The sequence below is a fragment of the Jaculus jaculus genome, chromosome 1, assembly GCF_020740685.1.
Source record: "Jaculus jaculus isolate mJacJac1 chromosome 1, mJacJac1.mat.Y.cur, whole genome shotgun sequence".
Lineage (NCBI taxonomy): Eukaryota > Metazoa > Chordata > Mammalia > Rodentia > Dipodidae > Jaculus > Jaculus jaculus.
In genome coordinates this window covers 162,814,834-162,827,682 of record NC_059102.1, presented here as the reverse complement: position 1 = coordinate 162,827,682, position 12,849 = coordinate 162,814,834, and the positions used below count along the sequence as shown (strand labels likewise).

Genomic DNA, 12,849 nt, shown 5'->3' with positions numbered 1-12,849 from the left:
GCTATCCCTCTAGCCCGCTCTTAGATTTTGATAAGCCCTCCCTCTACCTTCCCTTTACTCAATCTCTTCCCCTGACCTTACTCAGTCCTTTCCACCCCCATTAATCTGTTCTTCTACTTACATATATATAATACCATCCTATTAAGCCTCCCTTCCTCCCTTTCTGTTTCCTTTATATCTCATTTCTAGCTTATTGGACGCTGCTACTGAGTTTCTTCCTACTCACATAGAAGTCCAATCATTTGTAGCCAGGATCCACATATGAGAGAGAACATGTGACATTTGGCTTTCTGGGCCTGGGTTACCTCACTAAGCATTAATACTTTCCAGATCCATCCATTTTCCTGCAAATTTCATAACTTCATTTTTCTCTATTGCTGAGCAGAACTCCAATGTGTAAATGTGTCACTTATTCATTATCCACTCATCAGTTGAGGGACATCTAGAATGGTTCCATTTTTTATTGTTTATTTTGTTTTTTTGAAGTAGGGCCTTGCTCTAGCCCAGGCTGACCTGGAACTCACTCTCTAATCTGGCCTCGAACTCATAGTGGTCTTCCTACCTCTGCCTCCTGAGTGCTGTGATTAAAGGCATGTGCCATCTTGCCCAGCTGAAATAATAATTCTTACTTCATGGGAGAATGTTGTGTTACATCATTTGTGCAGAGCATAATTGTAACTCATGCAGGCCCCTTAATTTGTTTTCTGGAAAAATGCCCTAAGTTTGTAGTTACTGAATCCTTTTAAACTGCTTTGAAATAATTTATTCCAGACCTCTCATTTGTCTCCCCTGTTTAGCAATCTTCTTGTGTTTCTTGTCTTTCAGGTTGTAATTATGGAAGGACTCAACACAACTGGTAGAAAGCTTATTGCCACCAAAGTCTATGAGGTACAGCATGGGCCCCCTCTTCCCATCCATGTACAGTTCTGTATCCTAGAAACTGTCCTTTTCAAGAGTCTGTTAGTCATCCTGTCCCTAGAGTAGGACTCTACCTCTAGGATATAAGCAAGCAAACTTTCAATGGGCCAGGTGGCAAATATTCTAGACCATAGATCTGTGGGTGTGACTCAGCTCTGCCATTATAGTCAGAGCAGCAGAGGCAACTTGTAAGTAAATGAGCAGTGGAGTTTCAATAAAACTTTGTTTAAAAAATATTTCATTTGTTTGATTAGAGAGAGAATGGGCAAGCCAGGGCCTCTAGCCACTACAAATTCTAGACACACGCACCACCTTGTGTATCTGTCTTTACATGGGTACTGGTGAGTCGAAGCTGGGTCCTTAAGCTTTGTAGGCAAATACCTTAACCACTGAGCCAGCCCTCATTAAAACTTTTATTTATTTATTTGTTTATTTATTTATTTTGTTTTTTTTAAGGTAAGGGCTCACTCTAGCCCAGGCTGACCTGGAATTCACTATTTAATCTCAGGGTGGCCTCAAACTCATGGTGATCCACCTACCTCTGCCTTCCAAGTGCTGGCACTAAAGGCATGCACCACCATGTCCAGCTTTCCAATAAAACTTATTTATTTACTTTAATTTTTTCATTTTTGAGGTAGGGTCTCATTCCAGCCCAGGCTGATCTGGAATTCACTATGTAGTCTCAGGGTGGCCTCGAAGTCACAGTGATCCTCCTACCTCTGAGTGATGGGATTAAAGGCATGAGCCACCACACCCAGCTCGATACATTTTTTTTAATACTTATTTATTTATGAGAGAGAAAGGGGGGAGCATGCCAGGGCCTCCAGCCGCTACAGATAAACTCCAAATGCATGCACCACCTTGTGCACCTGGCTTACTTGATTCCTGGGAAATTGAACCTGGGCTCTTTGGCTTTGCAGGCAAGTGTCTTAACCAAGTCATCTCTATGATGAAACTTTTTTTTTGTTTGTTTTGTTGATGAACAGAGAAGGTATGGGGCATGCCAGGGCCTCCTGCCACTGCAAATGAACTGCAGATGCATGCATGCACCACTTTGAGCATACTGGGGAGTTGAACTGCAGACCAGTAGGCTTTATAGGCAAGCGCCTTTAACCTCTGAGCCATCTGCTCAGCCCCCCAATAAGACTTTATGAAAAAGGCTGGCCTCAGGCTGTGGCTTACCTTCTTTGTTCTAGTGCCCCAGAGGTGGGGGAGTTTTTGTTTGTTTGTTTTTGTTTTTTAATGTAGGGTTTCCCTTGTAGCCCAGGCTGACCTGGAATTCACTGTGTAGTCTCAGGATGGCCTTGAACTCATGGCATCCTGCTACCTCTGCCTACTGAGTGCTGGGATTAAAGGTGTGTGCCACCACACCTGGCTTTGCCCCAGGGGTTTTCTCAGGGCACCAGGAAAAATAGCAGCACCCCTCCTCTCCCTCCACCTAGAAGCATGCTTGTCCGTAGGTGTTTTATGAGTCCATCAGGGACTTCTCATTGCCCGGGCTGCTTTGCTTCTCAGAGCTGTGTAGAAGCATGGGGGGCATCTTGACCCTGGACTATGACCTCCTAAGAGGGAGAAATAGAGATTCATCCTTCTCGCCTCTGTTCTCTGTCCTCCCACTGCATACCTGCAAATCCTCTGAGCAACCCTTACCAAACCAATGGCTGGGCTGGGCATGGTGGCACACGCCTTTAATCCCAGCACTTGGGAGGCAGAAGTGGGAGGATCACTGTGAGTTCAAGGACATGCTGAGACTACATAGTGAATTCCAGGTCAGCGTGAGCTAGAGTGAAACCCTACCTCAAAACGTTCCCCTCTCAACAAAAAAGCAATGGCTGGAACAGTACCTCACTGAGCCTTTTCTCCTGTTTTAAGGGTGTGCCACTTCCTTTTCATCAGTCCACTGAAGAGGAAGAAGGTAAGTTTTGATCCAAAGTTGTTTTGCCAACAATGAGGATGTTGGGCAGACTTACAAAAAACAAAAAAGGATTATTGCTTAATAATCATTTGAAGGTTACTTTGAAAAATGTGCCGTTCTTTAAAAGAACTTCGTGGCATCCTGGGTTGGATCCTGGAAGAGAAAAGGACACTGATGGAAAATAAAAGACGTCTGAATAAAGCCAGGAGTATAGTTAACAGTCATACCTCAACACTAATTCTGATAAATGTACTATATTTATGTACAATGTTAACTTTAGAAGACTCAGTGTGGAAGATACACAGGAATTCTCTGCTGTATTTGCAACCTCTTGAAATTCAAGTTTTCTAAAATAATTTAGGGTTAGAGAGGTGGCTCAGCACTTAAGGCGCTTGCCTGCAAAGTCTAAGGACCCAGGTTTAATTGGAGTTTGTTTACAGTGGCTTAAAGCTACTGGTGGAGGGCTGGAGAGATGGCTTAGCGGTTAAGCGCTTGCCTGTGAAGCCTAAGGACCCCGGTTCGAGGCTTGGTTCCCCAGGACCCACGTTAGCCAGATGCACAAGGGGGTGCATGCATCTGGAGTTCGTTTGCAGAGGCTGGAAGCCCTGGCGTGCCCATTCTCTCTCTTCCTCTACCTGTCTTTCTCTCTGTGTCTATTGCTCTCAAATAAATAAAAAATTTAAAAAAAAAAAAAAAAAGCTACTGGTGGAGGGGAAAAGGTAATTTAAAAAGAAATTTTTGGACTAGAGAGATGGCTTAGAGGTTAAGATGCTTGACTATGAAGCCTAAGGACTCATGTTCAACTCCCCAGATCCCATGTAAGCCAAATACACAAGATGACGCATGCACAAGGCCACACATTGCCACATGTGGCTGGAGGCCCTGACGCATTAATTCTTTCTCTTGCTCAGTCTCATTTTTAAAAAAAGGCCAATCTGACCGGGCATGGTGACGCACGCTTTTAATCCCAGCATTGGGGAGGCAGAGGTAGGAGCATTGCCATGAGTTTGAGGTCAGCCTGAGATTGCATAGTGAATTCCAGGTCAGCCTAGACCAGAGTAAGACCCTACCTCAAAAAAAAAAAGATTTTTTTTTTTTCTTGGTTTCTTGAGGTAGGGTTTTGCTCTAGCCCAGGCTAGTCTCAGGGTAGCCTCAAACTCACGGTGATCCTCCTACCTCTGCCTCCCCAGGGCTGGGATTAAAGGCGTGTGCCACAGCCTGAGCCAGAGTAAGACCCTCGAAAAACCAAAAAAAAAAGTGTGCCATCACTCCCAGCAAGAATTTCTTTCTTTTTTTTTTTTTTAAAATTTTTATTTATTTATTTATTTGAGAGCGACAGACACAGAGAGAAAGATAGAGGGAGAGAGAGAGAATGGGCGCACCAGGGCTTCCAGCCTCTGCAAACGAACTCCAGACGCGTGCGCCCCCTTGTGCATCTGGCTAACATGGGACCTGGGGAACTGAGCCTCAAACCGGGGTCCTTAGGCTTCACAGGCAAGCGCTTAACCGCTAAGCCATCTCTCCAGCCCGCAAGAATTTCTCTTTTAAAAATATATTTATTTATTTGAGGGGGGGGGCCTCTAGCCAAACACATGCTACCTTGTGCATTTGCATGGAGTCAAACCTGGGTCCTTGGGCTTTGCCAGCAAGCTCCTTAACCACTAAGTCATCTCTCCAGCCCTTTAAAAAGAATTTCTGAGGATGTCTATGGCTATTTGGAACTCTAACCTAAATGGAAAACAAGCAAAAAGAGCTGGGTTTGGTGGCAACTGCCTTAAATCCCAACACTTCGGGAGGCAGAGGTAGGATTGCCATGAGTTCAAGACCACCTTGAGACCACATAGTGAATTCCATGTCAGCCCGGGGCTACAGTGAAGCCCTTCCTTGAAAAACCAAAAACACCAGACACATGCACCACTTTTTATTTATTTATTTATTTATTATTGTTCATTTTTTATTTATTTATTTGAAAGTGACAGGCAGAAAGAGGCAGATAGAGAGTGAGAGAGAATGAGTGCGCTAGGGCCTCCAGCCACTGCAAACGAACGCCCCCTTGTGCATCTGGCTAACATGGGTCCTGGGGAATCAAGCCTCAAACCTTATGCTTCACAGGCAAGTGCTTAACTGCTAAGCCATCTCTTCAGTCCCCCTCTTTTTTATTTTTAATGTTTATTATTTCAGAGAAAAAGGGAGAAAGCACCCCTTTTTTTATTTTTAATGTTTATTATTTCAGAGAAAAGGGAGAGAGCACCCCAGGGCCTCTAGACATTGCAAATGAAGTCCAGATGCATGTGCCACCTTGTGCATCTGGCTTTACGTGGCTACTGGAGAATTGAACCTGGGTCATTTGGCTTTGCCAGCTGGTGCCTTAACCACTAAGCCATTTCTCCAGCTCCATGTGCCACTTTGCCCCTGGCTTTACATGGGTATTGGGGAATTGAACCCAGACTGGCAGGCTTTGCAAGCAAGTGCATTTACCTGCTGAGCCATGTCTCCAGCCCCTCTAAACATTTTTGAAAGCAAAGAAGAGCATTGATAAAGATTATAACTAAATGCCAACACTGGCATAGAGCCAACACTCTGTATTCCTTAATGACATGTGAAATTATTCTTGGAGCCAAGGGTGGTGGCTCATGCCTTTAATCCCAGCATTTGGGAGGCATCCTGAGACTACATAGTGAATTCCAGGTCAGCCTGGGTTAGAGAGACCCTACCTCGAAACAAAAATACCAAAATTGCTTGACATGGTGCCATATGCCTTTAATCCCAGCATTTGGGAGGCAGAGGTAGGAAGATCGCTGTGAGTTCAAGGCCAGCCTAAGACTACATAGTGGATTCCAGGTCAGCCTGTGCTAGAGGGACACCCTACCTCAAAGAAAAAAAAAAGGAAGCAAGAAAGAAAGAAAGGAAAGAAATTATTCTTAGAGCTGACCTAGGATCAGAAGTGACATTTAGGAGTTAATAATACATTGTACACAGTCTCGGTAAATACGTATATGGAGGCAAAAGGTAGTATAGTGATACTGGATCAACTTCAAGTAATGAAAAGCAGTGAACATAGATAGCTGGGGTTCCTGGAGTCTGAGCTGTGGGCCAGGAAAGCCTTTGGAAGCAGTTGAATGAACTGTTAAGCATTTTTATACACACAGTCTAGGGATTCATGAAAATACAGATGGCGATGTGGACCTTGCCCTGCTAGTACTGTGTTCTGGAGCTCACATCCACTATAGGTGCATCAGATCCAAGCTTAACTTCACGCCGTGCCCTATTACCACACGAAACCATTCCCCTGAATGCTTGTCTCAGTTCCTGGTGTTATTGCTGTAGTAAAATGAATAGCATGCACCTCACCCCTACCCCATTCCTAGAACCTGTACATATGTTACCTTATATAGTCAAAAGGAGTTGGCTTGTGTGGGTAAGATTAAGATCTGAAGAAGGGGATTATCCCAGTGGGCTGAATGTAATCCTGTGGGTCCTTATAAGAGAAGATGGCAGGAGGATCAGAGTCCCAGAGCAGAAACGTTAGGCTGCTGACTTTGAAGGTGGAGGATGGGACACGAACCAGGAAGCACAAGAAGCCTGTAGGAGGTAGCAAGGCAAAGAAACAGAACCCCCTAGAGACTCCAGAAGCTGTGCAGCCCTGCTGACACCTTGATTAGGACTGCTGCTCTCCAGAACTGTAGGATGGTAGGGTTTTCTTTTTCTTTCTTTCTTTTTTTTTTTTTTTTTTTTTTTTGAGGTAGGGTCTCACTCTAGCCCAGGCTGACCTAGAATTCACTACGGAGTCTCAGGGTGTCCTCGAACTCATGGCGATCCTCCTACCTCTGCCTCCCGAGTGCTGGGATTAAAGGCGTGTGCCACCACGCCCGACTGTTATTTTTTTTAATTTAATTTTTTCTCAATTTTTTAAAACATTTTCCATGATTATAAAAAGTATACCTCCCTCCCCCCCTTCTCCCCTTTGAAATTCCATTCTCCATCATATATATATATATATATACATATATATATATATATATATTTATTTATTTATTTATTTATTTATTTTATTTTTTGAGAAATAGTATGAGAGAGAAAGTGGCAGATAGAGAGAGGTAAAGAATGGGCACACCAGGGTCTCTAGCAACTGCAAACAAACTCCACGCACATGTGTCACCTATTCATCTGGCTTTATGTGAGTACTGGGAAATCAAACCCCGGTCCTTAAGCTGTGCAGGCAACTAACTGCCTTAACCACTAAGCCATCTCTCCAGCCCCTGTTTGTTTGTTTGTTTGTTTGAGTTAGGGTCTCATAATCCTGCGTCTACCTCCCAAGTGCTGAGATTATAGGCATGTGCCACCATGCCCAGTTTATGCAGTGCAGAGGATCGCACTCAGGGCTCTGTGCATGCTCAGAAAGCACTCCAATTGAGCTATATCCCCAGCTGGCCAATTTATTTTAAGCCATTAAGTTTTAACAAGTTTCTTATCACCCCAGTAAGTAATATAGTTGCATGTCAGGAAGCTAGGAATTTAAACAACAGAAACTAGCTCAAACTAAAGAAAAAAAAAATTTTTTTTTTTGAGGTAGAATCTCACTCTAGCCCAGCCTCAAACTCACATTAATCATTCTACCTCTGCCTCCCATGTGCTGGGATTAAAGGTGTGTGCCACCACACCTACCTTTAAGAAATTTTGTTTTTTTGAGGTAAGATCTTGCTCTAGTGCAGGTTGGCCTGGAATTCACTTTGCACCCTCAAACTCACTGAAATTCTCCAACCTCTGTCTCCTGAGTTCTGGGATTAAAGGCATGCACCACTACATCCACGAAAAAGAGAATTCATCAGAGAAAACTAGGTAGCTCTCAGAGTAGACAGGGCTGGAAATCCACACATACAACCAGGATACAGGCCTGGCATCTTTATATTCAAGTGGCAGGAACTCCCAGCAGGGTCACCCAGGCACCTTGATTGGCTCCATCCTTTCTTCTGTTCTTGGACAGTTTGCTTGAGATTCATGAGCCCAGGAGAATGGGAATGGCCTATGTTGCTTGGCTGGGCACCTAACTTACATTGTCTCCAAACTTAGGAGAGGACTCTGAAAGGTGAGCAACTGCCATTACAGAAAGGCAGTGCTCATCTGTCATCCCAGCACTCAGGAGACAGAGGTTGAAAGGCAGTGCTCACCTGTCATCCCAGCACTCAGGAGACAGAGGTTCAGTGGGCCACTATAAATTTAAGGCCAACTTAGAGCTACAGGTAAAAGTGAGTTTCAAGTTAGCCTGGGCTACAGTGAGGACCCCCACCACCACCAACTTCGAAATAAGGAAGGAAGAAGGGTAGAGAGCAACACACGCCCTGTACCTAGCCCCCAGCATCTCATTTTCCAACCCAGGCTATCTTTCTAGGCCTCAGTTGCCCATATTCTACCACCTGAAGCACCTGATAGTGCTTGAGCAAGCATGCTCAAAATCTGTGCTTTCTTGTACCCTGTCTACCTTTGCTTCCAGACAATTCTCCAAAGTGTGAGCGCATCTCACCATGGTACTCTGTTATTGTGTCCCTACATTGCCTGGTACCCTGCTGGGGAAGTGCCTGCTGCAGCTCTCCTTACTCAAAGCTGCCTGTGCCCGCCCCCTGGTTGAGTACGGTTCTTGGAGGGCAGGGGTGAGGTCTCCCTCACCTTGGAACCAAGACAGTTGCGTTTTCCTCACTGCCCTCCTTCCTCCATCCCAGTATCAGTTCTCTTCTAGTCAAGCCCTTGCAATGCTTTCCATCATAGATTTCGAGCAAACCATGATCTTAGTTGCCTGTGGGCCGTATACCACATCTGACAGCATCACGTACGACCCCCTGCTTGACCTGATCACCATCATCAACCATGACCGGCCGGATGTCTGCATCCTGGTAGGAAGTCTCCTGGGACAGCTGTGTGTAGGGAGGCAACAGTGAAAAAAGCAGTCAGCTTTAGAAAAGGATTTTAATGCTATCCTAAATGTTTATGGAATGTCAGTCTTTCCTTTTCAAAAAGTATTCTTGGGGCTGGAGAGATGGCATCCAGCCACTGCAAACAAACTCCAGATGCATGTGCCACCCTGTGCATCTGGTTTACATTGGTCCTGGGTAATGGAACCGTGGTACTTTGGCTTTGTGGAAAGTCCCTTATCCTCTAAGCCATCTCTCTAGCCCTATATTCTTTAATTTTTTTTTTTTTTTTTTTTTTTTTTTTTTGATTTTCAAGGTAGGGTTTCACTTTGGTCCAGGCTGACCTGGAAATTAACTGTGTGTAGTCTCAGGGTGGCCTCGAACTCATGGTGATCGTCCTACCTCCACCTCCTGAGTGCTGGGATTAAAGGCGTGCGCCACCATGCCCGGCTCTTCTTTAATTCTTAATCTGCACTTCTGGAGAAGTACCAAATCCAGGTGCCCAACATTTTTGCTGCCCTTCACTTATCTTGTTCACTTATTTATTTATTTATTTATTTTGGTTTTTAGGGATAGGGTTTCACTCTAGCCCAAACTGACCTAGAATTCACTATGTAGTCTCAGGGTGGCCTTGAACTCACAGCAATCCTTCTACCTCTGCCTCCCGAGTGCTGGGATTAAAGGCGTGCACCACCACACCCAGCCCTTCACTTATTTTTACGTTATTCTCGTGCTGTTTCATTTGTCTTAACCTCAGAACTAATCTATGCTCAGAGTATGATTGTTAGCATGGCTGTCTGTTGCTCTTGCTAGGTACAGAAAGTCCAAAACAAAGCCCAGTGTCATAGGGGCAGTGGTATGTGTTAAGGAGCCCTGGGAGGCTCTCTTGAAGCTCAAGGCTCAGTGCTGCTGCCTGAAGAATTGGCTAGGTATCCCCTTCCCCATCTGCTAACTGTCCCAGGCTCTCTAGGCAGCCTCAGAGGAACAGATGGACCCTGGGCTGAGAACTGCTAGAAGAGGTTGGCCAAAGGTACTTGCCGCATGGATGACTCTGAATTGTTCTTTTGTTTCTCCCCCTTGGCTTGTTTGCAGTTTGGTCCTTTCCTGGATGCAAAGCATGAACAGGTGGAGGTAAGGGTGTCAGCGGGGAGGTGCAGGGCACTGGACTTCAGCACCCAGTCCAGACTTACTTTTATTTTCATCTGTTGGAGTTCATCTGCATCAAGCCTAAACTAACTGTGGCTAACCAGAACAATACTGTCACTGGCTAGTTTAAATAAATACCTTGGCTTTGAGGGCTTAATTTCACCACACTATGAGGCTATCTGGATGCAGGGGGCAGGGGAGGTGAGGTTATATATCTGATCCTTTGTTTGTTTGTGGCACTTGATGCTAAGGCATAAGGGCAGTGGCACAAGCACAGGTGTCCTTGGGTCATAGACCAGGGCTGTGTAAGTCTCATGTGGCCACTACCCTAAAGTGATGGCTTGCATTTTTTTAGCACCTAAATGTTACCTAACAAGTATCAAGAAGTGAATGGACACCAGACGTCTGCTCTCTAAACCCGTCTCCTTTCCATTCCTACAGAACTGCCGACTGACAAGTCCATTCGAAGATGTTTTCAAGCAGTGCCTGCGAACAATTATTGAAGGGACAAGAAGGTTAGAGTTCTAAATGCTAGACAGAACCTTCCTAGTTTCTTCCAGGCCATTCCAATAGGAAACTGAAGCTGTTTAAAAGTAATGGTAGTTCCGGTCCTTTTCATCCTTTTAAACTAAGAGATCAGATAGAACCCTTGAACTTCAAGTGCTCAGATGCTGGGTGAAGAGGCATCCTTGTAAAACAGAGATAAACAAACTTGAAAGGAAAAATTACATACACTCTCTTCCCTTCTTTCTTTCTTTTCTTTACTTCCTTTTCTCAGCCCTCTTTGTAAACTGGTGTTTCGTGGGAATATTCCCAGCATGTTTTGAGAAGCATTTAATGACTGACAACAAAATCCAAGGAGAGGCCCCAAACTTCTTGCATGAGTGCTTTGGGATGAGCCCAAGTTCCTTCCCTGAGTCAGAGCTTCCCCTGGTAAGCTGGCCATTGCCAAGGGATAGAGCACTGGGTGGGATCTTGAATCCTTGCCATGGCTGACAGGACAGAGCTGAGGAAGGCCACAGCAGTGATATCAGCTGTGCAGGACTTGTGTGAGGGGGCCTGAAGCTCATGCTTCCAGGAAAAGTAAAGCGAGACACAGTGATGTTCAGGAAGCTGCCACATTGGTTCCTATCCCTTTCCTTCTGCAGCCAAGTCTAAAAGAATAGTGGAGCCAGGCATGATGGTGCAAGCCTGTAATCCCAGCACCAGGGAGGCAGAGGTAGGAGGATTTGTCGAGAAGCCAGCCTGGGGCTATAAAGTGAGTTCCAGGTCATTCTGGGCTGGAGTGGAATCCAGCTTTAAAAAAGAGAGACACACCTTTAATCCCAGCACTTGGGAAGCAGAGGTAGGAGGATCACCGTGATTTCGAGGCCACCCTGAGACTACATAGTGAATTCCAGGTCAGCCTGGACTGGAGTAAGACCCTACCTTGGGAAAAAAAAAAAAAAAAAAACAGAGAGAGAGAGAGAGAGAGAAAGAAAAGGAAAGGAAGAAAGGAAACTGGGATAGTGGGAGATCTCCTGGGATTTGATTGCCTGTAGCTGAGCTGGTAATAAACAAATACTCCTGAAGCCAAGCTTTAGAAACAAGTCTGTAACAACAAATTGTATAGTCTCTGGCCTTTCAGCATGCGAACAGATCCCAGGGTTGATTTGTTGTAATACAACCCTGTACTGGCAGCCTGGGCTGGTATGGTAGGCACCAGGCCTGGGTGAAGAGCACCCCAACTCACCCTGCAGCCCTAAACCACTTCCATCCCCTTCTTCCCTCAGATGGAGGGTCACAAGCACCCTTCCTCTTCCCAAGATTTGCTGGGACCACTATCAATCTATCAATCTCATGAGACATGAGGGGGGATGCCAAAAGCTCCTCAAGAAATAACCCCCAGAAGCAGGAATAGACCATAGTGGCACCTACGGCTCTCTGGTGCTTTAATGTGTGGTTGGGTTCTGATTTTGGTCCCTCTGCCATGTGGCAGTGACAGCAGGGACAAACAAAGAACAGACCATGCATTGTCACCCTGGGGTTGGGTGCCCAGCACCACCAGGCACTTTCATCTGTGGCCAGCGTGAGCCATGCAGCAGGGGAATAGCCCCATCTTCTAGAAACAGTTATATAAATGGGACCTGAAGATTTTGGGGGGGGATTTTTTTTCATGAGAGAATTGGTAAGCCAGGGCCTACAGCCACTGCCATCAAACTCTAAGACACACCATCTTGTGCGCATGTGTGACCTTGCACGCTTACGTCACCTTGTGCTTGCATCACCTCGTGCTCTGGCTTATGTGGGATCTGGAGAGTTGAACATGAGTCCTTAGGCTTCATAGGCAAGTGCCCTAACCACTAAACCATCTCTCCAGCCCAGAACTTTTTCTTCCTGAGAAGTCAGAAATGCAGAGCAGAGCCCTAAGCTCATTTATCATGGAAGCCAGAAGCATGATTGCCCCGAGTGCTCCCTGTGCTTGGGAGACTGCAGTGGGACCCTCCCACATGCTGTATGCAGTTGTGCAGTGCTGGGCATAGTTGGAATTTTCCTTCTGACCCCTCCCCCTTGAGCCAGTAACTATGGGCAGGCGGGCTGTTCCTTAACCATTGCTCTTCTGAAACCTGCCCTGGACAGCAGTTCAGTCCCTTGACAATAGCCAGCTGCGCCTCAGCCTTTTATGTCCTCACAGATTTCAGTCCCTTGGAACCTACAGCATCAATTGTCCCTGCTCAAGTTATCCCCACTCCTGGCCTTTTTACCAGACTAGCACCCAAAGGTAGACTTGGAAAATTACAGGGAAAGTCTGTGTCATGGGGATTGTATTATGCAGAGTACCTTGATCTCAAGATCCTTATTTTCAAGCCGGGCGTGGTGGTGCACACCTTTAATCCCAGCACTTGGGTGGCAGAGGTGGGAGGATCACAGTGAGTTCGAGGCTACCCTGAGACTACATAGTGAATTCCAGGTCAGCCTGGGCTA

The 12,849-nt window shown here is 45.7% G+C and overlaps 1 protein-coding gene across 2 annotated transcripts in view; it reads left to right on the top strand.

The window, feature by feature from the left end:
* Window positions 1-12,849, top strand: part of Pola2 (DNA polymerase alpha 2, accessory subunit) — a 42,888-nt gene that overhangs the window by 20,965 nt on the left and 9,074 nt on the right. For both annotated transcript variants that reach the window (XM_045141486.1, XM_004656660.3), the window contains 5 exons: window positions 826-888; window positions 2,791-2,833; window positions 8,597-8,721; window positions 9,832-9,870; window positions 10,327-10,400. In XM_045141486.1, the coding sequence (XP_044997421.1) occupies window positions 826-888; window positions 2,791-2,833; window positions 8,597-8,721; window positions 9,832-9,870; window positions 10,327-10,400 (344 nt within the window). The remainder of the gene's footprint in view (window positions 1-825; window positions 889-2,790; window positions 2,834-8,596; window positions 8,722-9,831; window positions 9,871-10,326; window positions 10,401-12,849) is intronic.